We start from the raw sequence: 23,377 nt of genomic DNA, 5'->3' as shown, positions 1-23,377 counted from the left end.
AAACACACAGTTCCAGAGTGTAATTTCTACTCAGTAATTGAGCTGTCAGAAATTATCCTTTTCTTATCCTCCCAGCTCTTTGAAATCTTAATTCTTAAGCTCTTTACATAATTATAAATGAAATGAATCATGGAAAGCAAGCATTTTTTAGGAAGCTAAATGTAAGAGCTTGACGACTTTGAAAATTCTCCATCAGTGTCGCATTGGTCTGAATTTGTCATCACTCCTTGGCCAGACTTTGCCATAACTCAACATACTTGTGGGTTAAACTGAAGTCACGATACAACATTGAAATGCAGAGAACTCTGTTTATTCCATGGTTGTTGGTGAGCAGGTCTATAATAAGCTTTTTTTTTTAATTGCGGCAAAATAGGTGTAACTTATAATTGACCATCTTAATCAAGTGTGCAACTCAGTAGTGTTTAGTCTGATCACAGTGTTGCACAACATATAAACTTATATGAGTAGTTATTTCCTGGAGGATATGATTTAACGTGTAGTAAAAAAAAAAAAACTGCATTGTAACAGATTTTTCTGTAATTAACACAACTTAAGGTTAACGCTAAGCCGAACAATCCAACAGCATGTTGCATATAAAATGCAGCAAGAATCAGAAAATGTAGGTTTCACATAAGACTTCCAGGCTGAGAGGTAAGCCAGGAAGGAATTGATCTGTGTAAACTTTTCACACTTGATTAAATTTCATCGCACAAAGAACAGTTTTACCATCAAAAGTTGGCGTCTAATATTTCAACTACATAATACATGGTAACAGAAGCTTAGACTGAAAGCTATTTCATTGCAGAAATAATAACCAAATGCCACAAAATATTGAAAAGGATGCTTTTTTGTTTAATTGTCTATGACTCCTCTAAATTCAGGAATTTATGATTTGATTTACAGATGGCCTCGCTTCTCATTACTTAATCCATTTGTAACGCATATGTTGAATCTGGCTCTTCAGCTAGAGCTGGAGCCCTGACCATCCTGTAAATACAGTTCCAGGCTTCTAGTGAGCAATTTAAAAGGAGACCTTAAACTGATAGGATTCAGTTTTTACTCCTGGTTTTGTATTTAACTCTAGCATCCTTTAGTGTAATGAGTCATGATTTAGGCTGTTGACTTAAATTCATTTGATTTGTCAAGTTTCTCTTTGCTTTGCCCTATAAAATGGATACTTTAAGCTTCGAAGTGGGGTTGTTAACTTCTCATCTGGGCAAAAGTTTGTATGGTGCATCTTCTACAGTGTAAGTTATGAGGGAATTTGGTAAATACTCTTCCAAAAAAACTGAAACATAAATGAACTTGTGTGGAAGATAGTTTTTAGGCTGAGCTTGGGAGAAGTGTTTGTGTTCTCTTTGACCTTGAAAAAAGAAAAAAATAGCTCCTACTCCCCTGTCTCTTCATTCTTCCTGTAGTCTTTAACTTCCTATCTTGCTTCCTGTTTGAATCCTTTCCATCCATTCTCTTAAGAAATGGAGACTCTTGCTAACAGGTGAAAGTTCCCATGTGACAGATCAAGCTGGAGATGATTGTGGAAGCAGGTGCCAAGCCTTCCCCAATGGTCTCCATTAGCCCAGATGTCACAGGATGAAATAATATATTCTTTGTCTCATTTTCAGAGTGCTTTCCACAAACGTTATCTCAGGTTAGTCTCTGAGGGAAATAGTATTGAAGCCTCCCGGAGGAGCTGGTGAATGTTATTTCTCCTTCCTGCGACCCATCCATCCATCATGAGTCCGAAGTGATAAAGCTGGTTCTCCGTAGCTCTGATGAGATACTTCCTGTTCGTCACAACCTTGCTTTTGCACTTAGCACATGATACTTAATACTACACATGGGCAAATGTCCCCATTGTTTAAAAATGAATGTCTCTTCTTCCCTGAAAATATTTCATTTTTCCTGATAGTATTTACTTGTAATCTTGGGCAAGTTTGTGTAATCTTGGCAGTTGCTGTCTGGAAGTCCCGTTTAATTACATTATATGCCAGTACCATATTAGTACTATGATTATCAGAATCAACCCAAAAGTAAAATAAATCATAAAGATAGCTTAATAGCTTTTGATTGCTTTTATCACTTCCATTCTGTAGCTGTCGTTGGCTACTATTTTCTTCCCCTGTAATTCACCCCTACTATAAGTTAATCTTTTCTTGACTATTTCTAGATTATGTATCTATAGCTATTATTACCCTGATCACATTGTGTTAAAATTATTTTTAGATAAATTTGTCTTTGCTACTAAACTGTTAGCTCCTTGAGGGTTCTTTGCCTTATTTTTGTCTCTGTCTGATAAATGTCAAGTGTCATTGTATCCTTCAAATTTAAAAGATCCTGTGGTACTTGGGGCCACCTTGGGTACCACAGTTAGTGATGAAGGGGGAGAGTATTCAGAAAAGGCTCCCCCCCCCCATGGAGGAGGTGGCATTTGAATTAAGGCCTGAGTGGTCAGAAAGAGTCAACAACCACACAGCTGGGGTAGAATGCTGGGATCTGAAGGAGACTGGGGTGCAGGTCTGGGACAGGTGATAGAGGAGTGTGAGAGAAGCCAGAGGGATCAGCAGGACTGCATTGTTAGATCCCCACGGTCCCTGGGAAGGAAGTTTGTTTTCTCCTATGTGCGGGGGGGCGGGGGGGGGAGAACTTGTGGAGGAGTTTAAGCAGAGGGATCCTCCAGTGAGATGTCCATTTCAAAGAGATCATGTGCTTCTCTGTAGGGGACCACTGTGGTAGAAGGCGGTCTTGGAAGCAACAGAGACAAATAGGCCAATGCTCCCTGGGGGGGGGGGGGAGATGATGGTAGGCTGGACTGAAGGGGTGACAGCAGAGAAGGGAGAAGAGGTTGGATTTGGGGGTTATTGCATTAATAGTTTGTACAGTGTATGACAGTGCTTGGTAGGTGCTGAATAAGAGTTTGTAGAAACTATAAAAATGAGCTCTTGCAAAGCAGTTATTGATTCTGCTTCATCATCATTCACTGTTCTTTCTTGTATTCTATGACAATATTCCCAGGACCCTGAGAGTGTTTCCAAAGTTCTTTGGCTGGACGAGATACAGCATGCGGTCAACGAGGCCAACATGGACAAGGACAAAGCAAAACAATGTAAGCCCTCATCTCCTTTTGCTGGCCCCATGTACCCTGCTGGTTAAGCCACTGAATTATTTTTTATTTAAATAATTTTTTAAATTATGTAGTTTTAATATCTGAAAAGATTTGGATCCTTAGCAATTTCATTTGTTGAATGTATGTACAAAAATAAGATTCCTTGGTGGTGGCACTGTTTTCAACGGTTAGGTACTAATGCTGAGCAAAATCCAGAAAGCAAAAAATGGTTTCTAAGCTCTCAAATGTGTAGTGTGATCAAGCCCTTTTTATATCTCGATCCTTAGGAAACGAGCCCAATCTGCTTAGTAAATACCTTTCCTCCCTCCCGTGCCTTCCATTGTATTAGTCATGATTTTCCAGGGAAACAAAACTAACTACATATATATTTTTCTCTGGGCCGGGGCGGGGCGGGGGGAACAGAGCTGCATATATAGTCCTGTATCTGTGTGCATGTGTAGATAAATAGTTTTTTCTCTGGAAAGCATGTAGTATCTACTTACACACATATATAGAGAAAGAGGGAGATTTATTTTAAGGAATTGGGTCATGCAGTTTCGGAGAGACTCTCAAGTCCAAAATCTGTAGCAGGCCCCAGAGGCCAGGTGGCAGCACTTTATCACCAAAGGCAAGGGGGTGTGCTTACTGTAATGGACAGCAGAGTCAAAGCCGTCATCAGAATAATGACTCACACAAGCAGAGAAAGACAATTATGATATGATTTCTCTCATCTGTGGAGCATAAGAACTAGGAAGATTGGTAGGGGAAGAAAGGGATAAAGAAAGGGGGGGTAATCAGAAGGGGGAATGAAGCATGAGAGACTATGGACTCTGAGAAACAAACTGAGGGCTTCAGAGGGGAGGGGGTGGGGGAATGGGATAGGCCGGTGATGGGTAGTAAGGAGGGCATGTATTGCATGGTGCACTGGGTGTTATATGCAACTAATGAATCATCGAACTTTACATCAGAAACCAGGGATGTACTGTATGGTGACTAACATAATATAATAAACAAACATTAAAAGAAAAAGAATAATGACTCACAGAGACCAATGGACTTGGCTGATTGACTATGGTGTTCCTAGAAATGAAACAGACTGTCTCCTAAATTCATACTTGATTTGTACAAGTGGGAGAGGAGTTCTAGGTCAAATGAATAGGAGTGTAACTTGAATAACAAGAGCAGACAGCCATGGCCCCTACATCGATTCCCATACTTAAGCCATTTACAGACCAAGAACCCCCTGAATGAAGGAGAGACCAGGTCCTCTTGAGAACAGACTGCTACACTATCAAAATTTTATACAGTTCATCTTTCCTCCGAGCTTCCCCTAAGGAGGTCTACGATCTTTGACTGTGGCGGCTGTGCCAAGGGGAAAGGACACACTCAGACTGTTCAGGGATTACAGGACACTGTCTCTGAACTGACCCTAATTCTAGGAAACTCAAAATGTCCCTGTGGTCCACCAGTCAGAACAGGGGCTCACAGGTGATTGGTGGGGTTTTAGTTCATTCTCTCTCCCAGTGAGTCCTCAAACCAGCCACGATTACTTCCGCAGGGCTAGAATGTCTAAGCGGAATAGACATACTCAGCAACTGGCCGAATCCCTTCATTGGCTCAAATGATTAAGCTTTTAATTTTATTCTAAGCCTTTTTATTCATAGAGGAATAGTATGAAAAATCACATGGTGTCCTAAAGCAGCTTCAAGAATGATTTACTAACACTCTGCATATACAAATAACTTACCTAAATGAAGATTCCTGGAAGTGTGGTTCATTAACCTGTCCATTCATGACACAGTTAGGGTGTATCCTGTTGTATCAGGTCATAGAATACTGTTGAGATGGCTTAGTCTTGCCCCCAAAGATGTGCTTTTAAACTTTGGAAACATCCCTGGGGAACATCTGGTTTTTATTTCCTTAGCCTGGAAAAAAATATGTGCCCTTCTCCGACCTGAACTTTTATACCCTTAGGGTCTTTGAAGTCTTTCTGACCTAGCACTCTAATCCTTAAGGAAAAATAAAGTAAATTTGAGGTGTGTCCATAAGAGATTTAAATTTAAATATAAAACTGAAGGAAGCCATAGTTCGAAGAAATACTTTTAAGAAATGAGATTTGTAGAATAGGCACTCAAACAGCCTGAAAGGGTTACACTCTTTCGCTTAGAAACCAAACCAATTCAGAAGTCATTTCATTCATTTTATTCATGTTCCTCCTACATGTGGCCTGAAAATGTGAAGTTGGTTCTGTTTTTTCTATTGAGGCTCATGGTTCTACTGACTCTGAAATGCAGAGGCTTTTTCAAGTATGTTGACCGTGTAGTCCAAAGGTGCACATTTAAAATCCTGTCTTGCATCTCTGTCCTGTGCCTGGAAGGCTTGGCCTAGTATCGTCTATGATATGTAACACCAAAAAGATGTTCTGAAGTAAAACGTTCCGTATTCCGACATTGAGATGAGATTTTTCCAGTTTGCCAAAAAGGATTTTAATCTTTTTGATTAACTTGACTTGATTAACTTGACTTGACTTGGATTAACTTAACTTGATTGACTTGAAACAGATTCTTCTCACGTGTCGTAAGCCTCAAACCCACTCCCAGACAATCTGATAAAAGAAAAAGTGTTGCCCTGTATGCGACCACAGGCAAGACTTAAAAGGGCAGAGTAACTCAAGTCTCCTACGTTTGGGTCCGTGTTCATGTCCACTGGAGGTCTTGCTTTCTGAAAGTAGGTCTGTCTCTACTTTTGACTCCTGAGAGCAGTATTTCCCAACCTTCTCCCATTATTGTACCCTGAGGAATCTTTTTAGATAGCCTTGCCCTAACTACTTCCCACCATGAAATTTTAATACCACAGATATATTGTGTATCTGTTTATGTACCATATGTAGGCTATGCTTTATACACAAAACGGTATTTTTGCCCCTTCTCCCCAAGAACCAATTTTTTGGCCTGCTAGGGATTATTTCAGAGAGGATACATGCCTTAGATAAAGACTGCCAGTATATGGCTTAAGATGTAACACAAACAGTTCTTTCAGGTCTCCTAGGAGATTTAGGGGAGGTTTCTTAATTTGTCCCCTACCACAAACATACCTGACTTTGTGTAGATCATCCCTCTGACATCTTCCATTACTGGAACTAAACCACATCCACAGATGAAGCAAAAAAGCAATCAGAATAGATGTCTCAAAGCCTGGCCCCTGGACCTGGTGTCCTCTACTCACTGGGGCCCCCTCGAACAGATACCTGGAGCCTGTGTGTGCGTATCTTAGGCATAATGCTAACAAGTTTGGTTGCGTCTCTTCCCAGCTCAGAGCACATCAGAATACACGAATTACCAGGCAGTGAGATGTTGGCTGCTCTGTGCGAGCATACAGCAGCAAGAAGAGAACTGGCAGGACAGGAAGAGAAAACGAAAAAGCAGAGGAGTTTAAGGCCATTTTAGTGCAGGAACAGAGAAGCCCAAACACCTCCGTTGTATGTGAACATATCACTCAGGGTATTATAGCACGGTAGAGTGACAGGAAGGACTCTTTTGGCAGCCCTCAGCAAACATTAAGCGCCTATAGTGTACTAGGGACTGTGGATAAAATGATGAGCAGGAAGAGACACTGTTCTCTTAGGGTTTTCTCCAGGGCTTTAGATTTTCATGGAAAATGGTTCTTTTAAGAGGAGGAGTAGGCTTCAGTTCCCTAGAAAATGAAACTGTGGGCCCCCTATTTGTCAGTACTCGATGATAAAGCACATTTCTAGATCCAAGAAGTGTGTGCCTTTATTATACCCATCTTTTAAGGAATACACCGTTTTCCTGGGTTAGATGAAGTTGTCAGATGTAATTCATGTGAGGATTCTTTGTCATTTACTTTTTCCTTCTGCTTCTCTGAGACCACAGACCTCTCAAACACCAGGACCACATTTCTCCCATCCTGGAAAGCTTTCCTGGAGAAGAGGAAAGGGGAACTGTTGGTCTGTTCCTATTAACTCCTATAAGCACAAGGGCATACTGCTATCCCATTTGTTCTGCCGCAGTTGAAGTTTGCTACAGTTCTTGATTCTAAATGTGCTCTTCCAGATTTGCATAACCTTGATTCCAGGCGGTTGAAAGTCAAACTCCATTTTTCTTGACCCTTCAGCTTTCGTACTTTCATGGATGTGTGAACATAATTTGATGACATCAATATACCATTAAGCATTTGTATGGTAGAGTTTGACATGTGTGTGTTTTAAAAAAAAAGAAAGAATATCCATCTCTTGCCTTTTTATCAAAAACTTTTTTTGTCCACAAAGTATTTTAACCTGGTTCCTTCCATTTTTTTGGTCTAGATTTCTTTTTTTTTTTTTATTTTTTTTATTTTTTTTTATTTTTTTTTATTAAATGATTTTTTATTATATTATGTTAGTCACCATACAGTACATCCCCGGTTTTCGATGTAAGGCTCGATGATTCATTAGTTGCGTATAACACCCAGTGCACCATGCAATACGTGCCCTCCTTACTACCCATCACCAGTCTATCCCATTCCCCCACCCCCCTCCCCTCTGAGGCCCTCAGTTTGTTTCTCATAGTCCATAGTCTTTCATGTTTCATTCTAGATTTCTAATTCAGTGCCTTTATGGTTTGTGAAAACAGTACTTTCATTGATTGGACCAGAATAGTCTTAGCTGGAACTAAAGTGAATAATAAAGAATTCACCATGTTAACTTTGTTTAGACAATGAAGAGTTCAGTGTGGGGAGAGGCAGAAATTTTAAATGGGATAAGATGTTTTCTAGGTCTAAATTGGCTTCAGAATTAAGTTGATTGAATATGTCCACCAGCTATACCTGTTGCCTTTCTGGAACATTTGTTTAGGTTGTTAATGACAAATCTTGTGAAGTGTACAAGAGAATATCAGGATTTTTACTTCTTCTAAAATAAATAAATGTCTTCATAAGATTAGTTCTAAAATTAGTTCTAAAATACTGATTGATGACCTACGCAAGGACTGCATATCTACTGTTGGTATGCGTTTACCCCACCTAGCGATCACCACAGTGAGTAGGACCTGGTGCCTTCACACCACACGAGAGTAACCTGGACATACCATGATTTTTAATAAACTGTCCTCTGGTGGGACCTTGTTCTTCTTAAACCTAACCTGGCAGGTGAGCTGGTGATTCTTGGGTATATGTGTTGCAATCTCTGAAAGGGTAACAAGCTGTAATGCCAATGCATTCCTGAAAGGTTTAATTATATCTTTGCACACCTCTAGGGTAAGTAGAAGATAACCACTAACAGAAGTTTTTTTTTTTCATTATGCAGGGGTTACACTGGTCATCGATGTTAATCAGTGTTTGGAGAAAGAAAAGCCAAGTGATATTTTGTCTGTTTTGAAGTCTTCTGTGTCTAACACAAATGACATAATACCTGAGTGTGCTGACAGGTACTGTGATGCCCTTGCAAAGGCAAAAGAGCACAAATCTAAAAGTGGTAAGCTTTTTAGACATTTAACACCAGCTAAATTTCATTTTGAATATGATGCTGTCTGTGGTATTACATTAATTTTAAGACAAATACTGCTTTCAAATGAACATTTCCAAAATATTTTTTTGTCTTGGGCTCCTGGGTGGCTCAGTTGATTAAGCGTCTGCCTTTGGCTCAGGTCATGATCTCAGGGATCCTGGGATCAAATCCTGCATCAATCTCCCTGCTCAGCGGAGAATCTGCTTCTCCCTCTCCCTCTGCCTCTCCCCCAGCTTGAGCTCTCTCTCTCTCTCTCTCTCAAATAAATACATGAAATCTTTTAGAAAAAAATAAAATATTTTTTTGTCTTGAAAAAGAAAATTTTTTAGACATAGCTTTTTGGTTTTTTGAATAGCTCAAATTAACTTGGTGGCTGTGCATGGGTGTTATAAACTTGAGAAAATACAGTATTTAAGGAGATTCTGCTTTAGGGTTTCCATGTTGATCCATTTCTCTAGTGATACAAACTGATTTTTACACACATATTTCTCTTTATCCTTTTTGAAACAAGTACGTGATTGCACAGTCTTAAGTAGGAGTAAAGAGTAATTTTGAATATTGGAATAAAGTAGAGTGAACTAGTCTCCAAGGGAGTAGATCAGTAACCTCGGCAAGTATGTATGCCTGTTCAGTCCAATGGCAGACCATGACGTGTTAGCTCTGGAAAGTATCTTTGAGATCATGAGCCTTTTACACTCAGTTTTCGGATTTAATGCACATTCATGTGATTGTGGTCAGAGGGAGACTATGACAAACCCAAAGAGGTTAATTCTTTTTTTTTTTCTAAAGATTTTATTTATTTATTCGACAGAGATAGAGACAGCCAGCGAGAGAGGGAACACAAGCAGGGGGAGTAGGAGAGGAAGAAGCAGGCTCATAGCGGAAGAGCCTGATGTAGGGCTCGATCCCACAATGCCGGGATCACGCCCTGAGCCGAAGGCAGACGCTTAACTGCTGTGCCACCCAGGCGCCCCTAAAGAGGTTAATTCTTGATAGTCAGTACACCGTTCCTTCAGTACATTGTTACTGAGACCCTCGTGTCCTGTCAAGGATCCAGGGGTCTCCTGACTCACAGGCTGGTGTTTATTTGCACCACATCATAGGTCATGGACTTCTCTTCTTTAGAAAGCTACTATGACAGTGTATGGCCTGAGAAGTAGAATTGGAGGAAAGTTTCTTTTTTTTTAGTTCAACTGGAGGTCTTTCCCATGGTAGCCTATGTACTTCTAAGTCAGTCTGATGTATTTCCAACTCAGAGATTGCACCCTTCAATTCAGCAAATTGCCCGTTAGTGAAGCGTGAGGAGGGCTGTTGGCCATTCTTTCTTACTTGGCATCTGATCACCCTTGAGCCCCTCTCTGTTCCCTTCACATCTCTTCATCCAGAGTCAGCATAGTGTCCCCAACCCCATCCTTCATGGAGAAAGAATTGTACAACAGTATTACTGCAGGAGTTAAGTTCAGTTTCAAGTCCGCCTTGGCCTAAGCTTAATTTATCTTCTCTCTGCAACCCTTGCCTACTGCTCTTCCTTTGTGCCATGTTCTGGTGCATGTAGTCATATATCCCCAGATTCCCAATTCAGAAACCTAGGAGTTACCTCAGATCCATAATGATTACTTGTGATCATACTAATTTGACTGTACAGTGTATGCTCTAGTAGGCCAGCATTTCTGCACAGATAACAGCTGTCCGGCTGCCCATTTGAAAAGAGATACATCTCTTTTCCTGGGCAGTGACAAACAGAACAGTTGAGGAGCACTGAGAACCAAATAAAGAATCAACACACATTCAGGGGCCTTGAAGTTACCCCTGTTAAGTTATGTGAATCCATTTAAATATTCTGTAAGGAAATTCACTTGAACTTAGATTACCCTATAAAGACATTTAGTCTAAGGCTCACTTGATAGCGGTGGGCTTAGGTTGATCTAGGTCAGATCATTTTTATGTGTATTTTTGTTGTTTTCAGCTCACTGGTCTGGGACAGGAATCATGGCCATTCAACAAAATAAAAAGATTTCTAAATAGGAAATAAAGCCCAGGGATTCATGAGGAGGAGATACTCTTCTTAACTAATTAAGCCATGAGTGCCAGGGATTTTTTTTTCTAGTACATCCTTCCCCCCAAATTAAGCCCTTTCTGCAATTTTTTTTTTCTAATTTTGTGTGGTTGTGTAGAACAAGGTGAGTCAAAACAGGACATCTTCCTTCTTCCTACTTAGTGACCTTAGTGTTTTTACTTTGGATAAAGTTGTCTGCAAAGATGAGTCACTTCTGCTTTGGTTTAATGCAGATCATTGGCTTTCCCTAAATAATGGATCACAGTCCTTCCAAGTCACTCCTTCTCAGAGAAGTCGCTGAAAGACTTCCTAAGCAAGGAAGATTCTTGCTCATTGGTCTCCTCTGTCCGTTTGTCGTGCTGTTCACATCTACCAGGGACATATATTGTTTGTTTGATTTCCTTCTTGTTGGCCATTTATGACTCCTCTCGTCCTCTTGAGAAGTTTAAGGTCCAGAGCCCTAGCGTTAGACATTTCTCTGTCCTCCTCTTGATTTGGCTGAGTTGAGAGCTGCCATTGAATACATAGAATTCACTCCATTTTAGTGATTCTCATTATTTTAACTTAGGCCATCTGAATGCTTGGTAAAAATTGTTCATTAGATTATTTTACGTATTGGAGCAACTACATTGATGTTGAAGGGTTCAGTGTTTCTCTCTAGAATGTAACAAACTTCTTTCTTTAGTGTCTACTGAAGGTTCATGGCTCAAACTCAGCCTGCAGGATAAATATGAGTACTACTACAACATCGATTCAAAAGAGAGTTCCTGGGTCACACCTGAACCATACTTGCCTAAAGAATCGTGGCTCATGGCAAAAGAAATTGAGGTAGGAGGTTCGTGTTTAATGAATCTGTGCTATGAAAAAATAAGTGTGATTCTTTTCTATTTTTGAATCATGAAAGTGACGAGAGGAAATAACTGACTTATCAAAGCCTGGACACAGAGTAAAGTCTTCATGAATGCTGTTGGACACAGCTGCATGGCTGCTAACTTTTACAATGATTTCCATATTGGCATACGACCATCAGACAGAGCAAGGGGAAGAAAGCTTTTGTAGTTTGTTTGGAATGGTACATTATCCTAAAAAATCAATCTTCAGGTTTGCCTTGACACAAAACTCAATTAGTAATAATTTCTTGATGGTCAGTATTTAGATAAGTCTTATTTTTTTCCCCCTCACAACCTGTCACAGAGATATGTATGTCCTTTAAAAAAGTCAGTAATGCTTTCTGTGGGGGAAATACTCTCGAAAAGATCTTCACAAGATTGCTTTGGACTTGAGACCAAAGTTGAACCCCACAAGATGTGAAAATTGCTGTTTGATCCATGCACTGTAGTATGTTTAAAGAGAAAATACTAATAATAGTTTAGTTCCATTTTGGAACAAAAAAAAAGAAAAGAAAAAACACACAAACATAAGTCTTATAAAATTGTTAGAAGTCACCAGCATCAAAGATACTGCAGGATAGCAACTTTGTGGAGTGAATCACCAGTATGATATTTGCTAAAACTCAGACAAATCTGTGGCCTGGGGCTGACAGTGCCACCAGAAATCCCGAATGACAAGAAGACAGTGAAGAAGATAGTTAATTCACTCACTTCAAATACTCAACATTGCCACAGTTTACAAGAAAATACAATGGTGGCAGTGCATTGTCAGTGCTACTTTGTAGAAAAATGAAACTGTGGACAATAGGTAAAAACCAGATGCTATAGTTGAAAAGAGGTATCGCACTGTGAAGAGCAGCATCAAAGGGTTAACATTCGAAGCCAACAATTGCTCCAGTGGGGTCCAAAGATGCCTTAGGAGTAACTTTGTGAAACTGAGCATCTTTCTGTTAGGATTCTTAAAAAGTGGAAGGTCTACACTGTTTAAAAAAAAAAAAAATTCTTCCAGACAATCTAAAAGTACTGATTTCATGACAATAAATATGTCTTCTTTTAAAGGCTTTTAAACATTTTCTGTGATGTCAGTTTTACTTTTTTAAATTAAGCACCATTGATTCCAGTCACACTGGATGAGAGGCATCGGCCACAGAAGCGAGTCCAGTCTTGGCTCACATCTCTCGAAGAACATAAAAAGCAAACCCAGTTCGTAATCCGCATAAAGACTTTTCACAGTCCCCCTTCTCCTTTTTCCTCATTCATTCTCATTCAGACAGGGTTTCCCCTGTCTGGCCATGGTCGCCTGTCTCTCCTCTCCCACCCCCTTTCCTTCTGCCCCAAGTCTTTTATTTTCCCCTAAGTTTATTTTGAGCGGCTCCGGGCTCATTGCAGAGGTCTGCTTACGCTGGCCTGGACAAGAAAGGGGGCAGAGGAGCCAGAAGGCTTCATGGCCACTGCAGTCTTTTCCTTGGCAGCCTGGGGAGGGAGGAGGTGACGCATTTACACTGTGATCATCCTTGTCCCGTTTACACTCCGGGAGCTCAGGCCTCACACCTGGTCCTTGCCGGCATCTCCGCCTCCAGATCCTGAGATCGCTCAACCAAATTCTCAGAGCACCTCAGCACCAAGTTCAGAGGATTCCAAAAGCATGTCGCTAGAAGGAAGCTCAGCCAGTTCATCCCTTGGCTCTGGTCAAATCTGTTTTTAAACCAGGCCACAAAGAGTTATGCATATCATTTTCTCAGAGATATAATCTCCAGAAGCTATTCTCTATGCTCCTTTCACCTGATGTGTGAAGTGTAACCATAAGAAATATCTCTTGCCAGGACATTGTTGAGAAAGTCACAACAGATTATGTTCGCGAGAAGATGTGGTCTGCGTCTGATGATTTGCTCCTTCGCCTTCAAGCCACAAGTGCAGGATCCCTTCTTAGGAAAGAGTACGAAGCTAGGAAATCATATTTGTATGAACAAGAAAAGCCTGTGGTCAAAATACAGGTATGTGAACCACCTACCACTAGTTACGGCAAACTGTCCTGTCCCCTGAAGACGTTCCATCTGGTAGTGTGACAGTCAACTACCAGCATTCTAACTAACAAATCTGACTGCAGATTTTTCCCTTAATCATTGCCCCCAAATCTGCTTTATTAAGGCTCAGAGATGAGAAGGACGTTGAATGATCTTTCACCTTTGGAGACCATCAAGGGCCACTGCAGACTGGCAAAGGTCTGCCTGCCACCAACCTAGTTGGAGCCAGAGGGACTTCTCAGATCAGAGTTGAAATCCTGTTTCTCTAAAAAGCTGGATCTCCTTGTGTCATCTACTTTTAACCAGGTGCTTTATGAATTGGTTTTTCAGTGGCCAGTGGATATTGAGTGACACCTGTTTCTATATTCTTCTAGACTGAAAGAGTAGAAGAGCTAATGAAATGGATTTAGCCTCTCCAAGAATATCTTCTCCCTTACATACTCTTCATTTAGGCCTGCAGGAGAAGTCCTCCTTTCCTGACTGGTTGGTTTTGAGTTGTTCTTAAGCTTGCATGACTACTCTGAACTTTCTGGTTGCCAGGAGAGGAACTGGCCAAATTTAGATGTTTCTCCTCTGTATTTCGCTACCACGCTCTACCAACCACCATGCTGGCTTCCAAAGGGCTGTGTGTCTTTCTCGTGTGTGCATCCAAAGTGATACTGTTATTGATGGACAGCATTTGATGGGCTTTTGCATTGGCCAATAACTGAGAAATTTCCCCAAATGGAAGCTTTTAAGTTGAAGATTCGTCTTTTGTGATCATTGGTGTACTTATCTGCTTTCTTCACCTAACTTTAATATCATCCAGGGCAGAAAATAAGTTTTTAAAATTTTTATATTCTTGGGTCTTGTGTATGATAGGTGCTCAAATATTTGAATTTGCTCAGAGCTTAAGATGTCTAATTTTAACCTGATTAATTTTTAGAAGAAAGTTCTCCCATAAGCCTGACGAAGAATTTTTCTTAGCTGAACCCGTAAGTTTTCCACTTTATTTCTTCTTTAAACAAATGGTAGGCAAAACACACAGGAAGTGAAAAAAAAAAAAAAGGCCTGAAGATAGAATCCTCTACACTGATGCTAAAGCTCTAATTTTACACAGAATTTAAGACACAATTTGGACCAACGCTACGCTGTCCAGTCTCAGCGCATGGTGCAGTGTTGTATTTGGAGGACATTCTGTGGAGCATACTGGTATAAAATCCATCTGATACTGGGACCCAGGGCCGAAGTCATGAGAGGGCTTGGCAGAACGGCAGAAGCAATGATCTGGAGCCTTTTTTCCTCCATCTCAGCAGAATCAGTAATATTGGAGAAGAAGCCATAGAACTGTGAAGTCGCCCATACTTCCTTTTTTTTTTTTCCTACTCTTCTGGGGGTTTTCTAATGAGGGCAGGAGGTATAAAGGCAAGCTATAGACTGGAGATGAAAACGTATTCAGCATAAACTTGCTGACCCACAAAACCAGAAGACCATGACCCAAAGGGTATTATGCTACTCTCATTTTTTTGTCATTGTGGCCGATTCACCTTGAATTAGGGGATGATCTGAAATGTGAGGACTTCCCCTCCATAAAAGAGCTCAACCTTCCTAGGTGACTGAATCAGTCCCAGACACAGTAGTCTTAACAAATTTAGAGAGAAGGCTCCCAGGCTGAGGCCAGCCACACCCCAGCTCCACCATGCTTGGGTCTCCTCCCAAAGAACTGAATAGTGGTACAGAGAATTTATGGCGTCATTACCCAGTCCTCTGTCTCGAGTACTTATAGAATATATCAGAAGGTACCCAAGGTGACTCATGAGAAATTCACTGTCATTCATATGATTTTTCCCCTGTAAGGTAAGGTGTCCTATCTCTCTCCCTGCAGAGAGACAAAGAATCTCTTGAGAGCAGTGAGAGAGAAAAAGCCATACTATTTTTGAGCAGTGAGAAGGCCCTGGTAACATTGCCTACATTTACAAACGAGTGAGCCAGGAAATGATCTCAAACAAAAAGGAGTATTTTATTTCAAAAAAAAAAAAAAAGGAAAATGAATATAAGTTATAAATATAAATTAAGTCAACCAACATTTAAGAACACTCTTACTCCAAGAGACGGAAGAATTTTTATGCTGAAGCTCTTTCATGCTTTCAAGGAATTGAATAAGACATGGACTTAGTGAAACAAGACAAAACATCAAAAGAAAACTGATATCGAAAGAGAGGAAAAGAAATAGTGACATTGTAGAATGTAAATGAACTCACGACTGCAGAATGACAACAAATATAAAGAATAACTGCAGCATGTGGACAGCTTGAAAAAACTCTCACAAAAAGTTGTGGAAAAAAATAGATCGTTTGAAATGCACATTCTCATCTGAAAATGGTAATACTCATTTTGTGGCTGGGTTGTGAGAATGAGGTGGGATAATTCACATAACAGACTTGGCACAGTGTGTGGCCCTTGGGTGCTCAGTAGTGTCAGAAATGAAGAGATCTTGGCTCCAAGGACAGGGCCAACATTGAGATTGCTGCTATGATACAGGAAGGGATCAGCAAAACTGAATGGGAAGAAATAGATAGCTGTGGTATTTTTTTTTTCCTTGAACTGAGGAAAGCTGGAATGCCACTTCTTAGGAAAAGCCATAATAGTGACAAACACCCAAACTTAGCCCTGGGAATTAGGAAATTACTGAACTTCAGAGAGCGCCACAAACATCCTGGCAAAGAAAGAGAAGCCAGGTTCTCTGAAGCAACTTTCAGATTGCCCAGAGCAGCAAGAGAGTGGGGAGGAAGGGGGTGACCTGATGGGACAGTCCTTCATCATTTTGTGTTAATGTAAGTGACTACTCTGGAAGATCAGTGGATCCTTGGTGAAGAGATCACACAAGAATTTGTGCTTCAGGAGTTGGAGTTGGCAATTTGAATATTACTGTGCTGGGTGCCCAATTACCAAACAAGGCAACCAATTTAGCAAGCCAGATTTTCTAGAGATTCGACAATTATAAAATCTGTAAAACAGAGCAGTAACCTCTGAGGTCTAGATATTTTGAAAGAGTATGTTGTTAAATATGCATTACACAGAAAATATGTTTATGGTAAGAAAAAGAAAAGTAACAAAAAGATGGCTGTTAAAAATTTTCCCACAAGTTCTTACACCAGTCAGAGAAGGAGGTTGACACTTCTGTAAACACATTCTGTCTCTAATTGTCTGCAAAGAGCTGCTTGTGAATGGCTTTATGGTTTAGAATTTTGTCTCCTTTTGCATTTTCATCAATAATTCCTTTCTCCCAACTTTATAACCATAATCGTTTTTAATAAACAGCATCTAATTAGAAAAGCCCGCAATCTCATGGCATACCACAGGAGTTCTATTAGCACTGAATAAGAAAAGCCAGTTGTGGTGGAACCAAAGCTCACAAACTGAAAAAAGAATGTGTATTTTGACAAATAAGAGGCAAATAGTATTCTGCTTCTGTAGACCAAAAATTCTATACCCAGCAAAGTTGCCTTGGTTTGGGAAAGTAACAATAAAAATATTTGTAAGTGTAGAATGATTCCAGAAAAATCTATGTAATCAATAAACAGATGAAATACAAAATGAAATCTCCAGGAAAATCCTCTTGTTGAGCATTGAATCCTTAGTACATTAAAAAATTGTACAGAATGGACAAATGGGTTCATTCTACCACTGCAAGAATGCATCAGTATTACATCAGCCTTCACTGTGACAGATTTTCCAGAAGATTTGTGAATCTGAGCTAATGAGATTCAGAGTGTTTCTGGAGTTTAGATAATTCCAGAAAAGCAGAAGGAAGAACTTGAACTAATCCTAATACTTTATTTGTTTTCAGTTTAGATTAAAAATAGGATATGTCTTATATATTTTTTCACATTTCTGTGCTTTAAAAGTGTTACCCACTAAAACATAGGAAGCACCAATGAGACCCATCCCAATGAATGTGTTACTAGTTAACTTGCCATGGAATCCAGTAACCCACAGTTAGGGTCCCCTTCCCCTAATCGCTATAGCCTTCAGGCCACTTTTGCAAGCGATTGTTGATGACATCAGAGATCAGCTTTTCCCATCACCTCGGAGATGCCACACCGACAGATCCCACGGTGGCATTTACTAAATGGGCCATCAATTAAAAATCCTTTATCTTTGCTTAGATCTTTATTACTTGAAATGTGGAGCATTTACTAGCACCGTCATTACCTGGAAGCCCCACCCAGACCCACAAAATTCAAATCTGCATTTTAAAAAGACCATCTGATGATCTTGTGTACATATTACAGTTTGAGAAGGACTGTGAAGCTCACTCCAGTCTTAAATCCTCAATAATTTACCTTCCTGTATAATTCTTTATCATCATAATAGCTTAAAGGACAAAAACACATGCTCATTTCAATAGTTGGTGCAAAGGTAGCTGGTAAAGTTCCAGACCCATTCCTGAATTTTCTGTAATAATTACATTGAGGATTTAGTTTATTCGAGAAGATTGGCATCTCTACAATAATGAATTTTTCCAGTTCAGTAATCAGTATGTATCTTTCCCACCATATAGCATTAAATTTATTCCCGTTTCTTAAGTTTACTCCATTAGTTATTTTTTTGCGATCATAAATGTCATCTTTTTTTATTGTGTTGTTTTTCACATGCAGAAAATTTGTGTGTGTGTGTGTTTGTATTTTTTATAACTAATTACAAGTTATAAGAACTCAGTTTTAATAGTTTTTCAGGTGGCCCTCATGAATCATAACTACTTTTTACATTTCTGATTTTTTTTAATCTTGTAATCTGTCAAGGAATAAATTCATATGGCCTTAATAGTATAGGAAACTCTAAAACATTGGGTACTTAAAAACTACTTGGGCTCAACTCCCACTTCTGGGAATACAGAATACAGCTACTTTTCCCTATTCTTTCCTCTAAGCACAGCTAAAAGCCCCAGACATTATTTGTAAACAAACATAACACTGTGAAAAGAATGAGAGAGGAAAGGCAGACTGGCTTGGGAACCTTGAGTCCCAAGGAAGGTCATGGAGGTGCGTTCTGTGGTTTTCTTTTAGCTTCATATATCTCAGACTTGTTGCTGCAGAGACTGGCAACATGGCAATGCCAGTGAGTGCAGGCAGAAACTCCAACAAAAGCCTGTTGTCTGTAGCCAAAGGACCGGGAAAGGTGCAGCCCAGAAAGACAAACCTTTTAGACAATAATCATCTACTCTAGCCAAACAGCACAGAAAAAAAAAAAAAAAAAAAACCACAGAACTGTGACCCCACACCAATCATGCCACAGAGTCGAGAGCTCGGCCTTCCACCCTGGTAGTCTCTAACAAGGTAACCAGGTACCCACAGAGCATGAACTTCCGTGCTCACAAACAGTAAAGTGGCAACCCTCCCTTTCCTTGCTGGGTGATGTCAAAGAAGGCATGATGGAGAGTCAGGACTTTGATCACAACCCAGTAGTAATGAGGCCACCTTTTGTAAAGCCTTCTGCTCTCAGTGGAGGCCACATGAGGAGCAGTAACACGACACCACTGCCCTCCTGGGCAGAGTGGAGTTGGCACAACCATGAGGGGGTATTTAGAGCTCCCAGCTGCCACACAGCCGTAATAAGCAGCCCCCACCTCAGATGTCAATAGAGGCTAGGTAGAGAACCTGAACTTCCACCCCTGGTTCCCAGTAATGAGGCAGCACACCACCCCTTTCCCTTCCCAGAACAATATCAGGGAAAACCACCTAGTATAGGTTAAATAAGATCCAGTGTCTTGTTAGTCATCACATAATATCCAATTTGTCCACATTTCCATCAATAACAAACATTTCAAGAACCAAGCAAACTGTAAATTTTAAAAGACAATTAATAGATGCCAATACAGGGGCGCCTGGTTGGCTCAGTCAGTTAACATCTGATTTCTGTTGGGGTCATGATCTCAGGGTCCTAGGATGGAGCCCCACGTTGGGCTCTCTGCTCAGCAGGGAGTCTGCTTTTCCCTCTCACTCTCCCTCTGTGTTCTACCTCTCTCTGTCTTGCAAATAAATAAAATCTTAAAAAAAAAAAAAAAAAGATGCCAATACAGATGACAGAGATGTTATAATTACCTGACAAAGATTTTAAAGCTGCCGTGTTACAGTAAGCAATTATGAACACACTTGAAACAAAGGAAAAAATAGGAAGTCTCAGCAAAGAAATAGGAGATGGGAAAAAAAAATTAGAGCTAAGACATAGAACAACATATAAAAAAACTTGGTGGACTCAATAGCAAAATGGAGGGAGCACCGGACCAAATTAGTGAACTGGAGAATAAAATGATAGAAATTGCTAGATCTGAACAACAGAGAGAAAAGTTTGAAAAAACAATGAACAGAGCCTCAAGGCATCTGTGGGACCATAACAAAAGATTTAACGTTTGTGTCATCAGAGTTTCAGAGGAGAAGAGAAAGGGGGAAGTACTGAAAAAGCCTGAAGTAAATACTGTCTGAAAAGTTCCTGTGTGTGGTCAAAGACCCAGAACCACAAATTCAAGAAGCTGAGTAAATCCCAAAGAGGATAAATTCAAAGAAATGTACCCAAAGACGCATCACAAACTTCTGAAAAAAAATTTTTTTAAACCTTTAAAGCAATGAAATAGAGATGACAACTTAGCTATGGGGGGAAAACAGTTCTCATGACAGAAGATTTTTTCATAAGGATTTATGGAAATGAGGACAAATGGCACAACATGGAAAGTAAAGAACCGTCCAACGTAGTATTCGTTATCCACCGAAAATAATCCTTAGGAATGAAGGGAAAATGAAGGCATCCTCAGATGAAGAGGAAAATTAATAGAACTTATCACTAGCATACCCTGCCTTAAAGAATAACAAAGAAAGTTCTCTAAACAAAAGAAAATGATAAAAGAATTTTGGAAAATCGGGAAGGAAAAAAGAACAATGAAAGTAAAATTGTGAGTAAACACATTTTCCTTCTACTCTTGAATTTCTTTAATTATGTTTGACAGTTGAAGTAAAAAATGTAACACTGTCTTATGTGGTTCTAAATATGTATATAGACAAAATAAAGTATCATAAATGGGGTAGGGTAAAAGTATGTGTAGGAAGGTAAAGTTTCTACACTTTGCTAAAGATCAAAGTATAAATAAAAATGAAGCAGCAGTTTTTATCAGTCAGTTTGGACATCGTCAATCTTTTTAATTTTCGTCAGTTCACTGAGACCCTGGGAAAACAAATGTCTATCATACACTCTTTGGAGGGCAATTTGACAGTAGCTATCCATTTTAAATATCAACTGTTTAGCTAGTAATCCCCAGTCTCTTAGCCTATCTTGATGGAAGAATCCATACAAAATACCTAATACTGTGTGTACAGGTTGTTTACAATAATAGGTTGTATATGCATACCCCTAGGTTTGCCCATTTCAGACAATACATAACGAAAAATTAATAGTTTTTTTGTAGAGTAGGTCAACGTAGGGGTAGGTACATAGGCACATTTTGCTCTACACCCTTTCTCTATTATATGCTAATACATCATCTTGCATTGAGTACAGATTTTTTGCTTGGAGATATATATTATTATTTTATGTTTTTCTTTTTTGTTAACAAGTCATATCCTAGTGTGTGTGGCAAACTACAATGTCCTTGTTTGCCTTGGATCTTGGAGATCCTCTCGTTCCTCAAGGTATAGAACATACGTAGACATGACCCTGTTTCATTCTCCGTAACTGCCAGGTAGCATCCCTCCCTGAGAGTGCAGTTGCAGTCGATCTGTTTCCCCCTTTGTAAACGTTCTGCTCTATGCACATGTGTAGTACTACAAGCAATGCTGCAGCGAAAACCTTTCTATATAGTTCTTCTCTACTGGTGCTTTTCTTGGGCTCAATACGAAGAAAATTAGAAATACTAGGAGAAAGGCTAAATAATGTTAAATCTGATATTGTTAAATGCCCTCAAAAAGGCTGTATTCCTTTGTACTTTACCTGAACCCCCCCCCCATCTCTGCTTTTTTATTCACTGCTTGACAAGTGGATAAGATAACAACTTTCCCAAAGTCATGCTGACCACAGCCTGAGGCTCCCTCAAGCGTAGGGCCATCCCACATTGTTTGTAGATGTTCTGACATTTTTGTAGATGTTGGTTCTGGGGTCCCCTCTTTAAGTCCAATTCCAGCTATCCTCTCTCTTCCAGGACCCCTCAGCGTTGTTGATCCATATGCTTTCTTTTCTAACACTATAGTGAATTGCTTTAAAAGCCTGTTTGTAAGATGTTACCATTAGGGGAAGCTGGGTGAGGGTTACATGGAGCGCTAGTATTTTTGGAGTTGCCTGTAAGTTTCTAATTATTTCAAAAAGGAAAGTATTTTTTTCAATACTTTGTCATTTCTAGGGATTTGAATTGAGAGAAGTCTGGAACAAGTGCTCAGTTGATTTTTTTTTTTTTTACCATAGTAACTGTTTTGTTTTTAATCATTATAAGACATATTTTTAAGTGGTAATAAAATTCCACATGCCTTGTTTTTAAAAGAATGAATGAGGTAGATTGACATATGTAAACATGAAATTTGTAAAAATAATTTTTTTTGTATTTGTCCTTTTTAACAAGAAACTTGTATTTCATTTCCAACATGAAAACAAAACCAGAGAATTGAAATGAGTTACAAAGTTATGTTTCAATAAAAAGATTCTCAAAAATGAATTGGAATAAACTTTAATTAGTTTTGTATTTAATCATTCTAAAGATACCAGTTTGTGTAGTTTTTGTAAATGTCGCCTATAAAAGTCCTCTTTAATGGTGATAACCTAGTAAAGCTTTGTTGATGAAGCATCACTAATCATCATGTAGAAATAGATAAGATAATGAATGATCAATCACAGCACTCCTTTGTTCAGGAATCCAGAGTTACAAATTCGTCAAGCCTTTATCTTCCTGGGTCTGGGCCACCGTGGGTCCCTTGCTGGAGTAAAGATACTTACTAGTCATGATTCCGAAGCATCTTCCGTTGTTACCACATGATAGCAGTACTCAGTTAATCTCTTTGTATGTTTCAGGGAAATTCCATTTTATTATTACTTCTTGTCACCCAGAGCCTCAGTAAAATTAAGCTTTCAAATGGGAAACTGGGCTTCTACCTGGTACATGTGCTGTCCCAAGTTTGGGACAAGCTGTGAGCTGGTTCAGTATAATGTCCACCTCCCAGTGACGGTGTCTACATGAGATTTGGAAGGGAGGGCCCCTGACAGTGTCCCAACGCAGTGTCTCCTGAGATGTACTCTGTTCTTGCGTTTTCTGAAATTAAGTGGGAAACTGTTGCACATAAGTAATTCTGTTACTTGTTCTTCCCCACAGGCTTTTTGGAAGGGACATAAACAACGGAAAGCATATTCGCGCAGGCGGCAAATGTTGATTGATAATATTGATTCTATTGTGAAGGTAAACATCCCTTCCTACCTTATCAAGTGCTTGACTTAAACCTTTCTCTTCATTTTAGTTTTGCTCCTGGAAGACAAATTATAGAAAGAGTACATAGGAGTCTCGAAGTCGGAGTTAATTCCCAGGTTTGAGTCCCACATCCATTACTCACTTAGCTGATCATCTTCGAGTCTCTTAATAAAACACTCAACGTGGCTCAGGTCCTTTACGTGGTTTTGAGAATCAAATGTGCAAGTATTTCATAACCTGTAAATGCTCTTTCTCTAGGAAGTCCAAATTGAATTTTTAAGCTCTGGGGGAAAACTGTGTTATTTCACATGCCTCTTACCATATTCGCTAATAATATTTACAAAGCTTAACAGTACAAAACCCAACTTGTTAGACAAATGCAA

The 23,377-nt window shown here is 39.6% G+C and overlaps 1 protein-coding gene across 1 annotated transcript in view; it reads left to right on the top strand.

The window, feature by feature from the left end:
• The window catches only part of IQGAP2 (IQ motif containing GTPase activating protein 2), a 274,080-nt gene that overhangs the window by 199,209 nt on the left and 51,494 nt on the right, over window positions 1–23,377 (top strand). Inside the window, exons 14-18 of the mRNA XM_045796437.2 lie at window positions 3,013–3,103; window positions 8,406–8,573; window positions 11,348–11,490; window positions 13,376–13,546; window positions 22,902–22,985. Coding sequence (XP_045652393.1) covers window positions 3,013–3,103; window positions 8,406–8,573; window positions 11,348–11,490; window positions 13,376–13,546; window positions 22,902–22,985 — 657 coding nt within the window. The remainder of the gene's footprint in view (window positions 1–3,012; window positions 3,104–8,405; window positions 8,574–11,347; window positions 11,491–13,375; window positions 13,547–22,901; window positions 22,986–23,377) is intronic.

The sequence above is a fragment of the Ursus americanus genome, chromosome 5, assembly GCF_024610735.1.
Source record: "Ursus americanus isolate L20-20 chromosome 5, mUrsAme1.1.p, whole genome shotgun sequence".
Classification (NCBI taxonomy): Eukaryota; Metazoa; Chordata; class Mammalia; order Carnivora; family Ursidae; genus Ursus; species Ursus americanus.
Note: the sequence above shows the minus strand (reverse complement) of the source record. Positions and strands in the feature narration are given on the sequence as shown.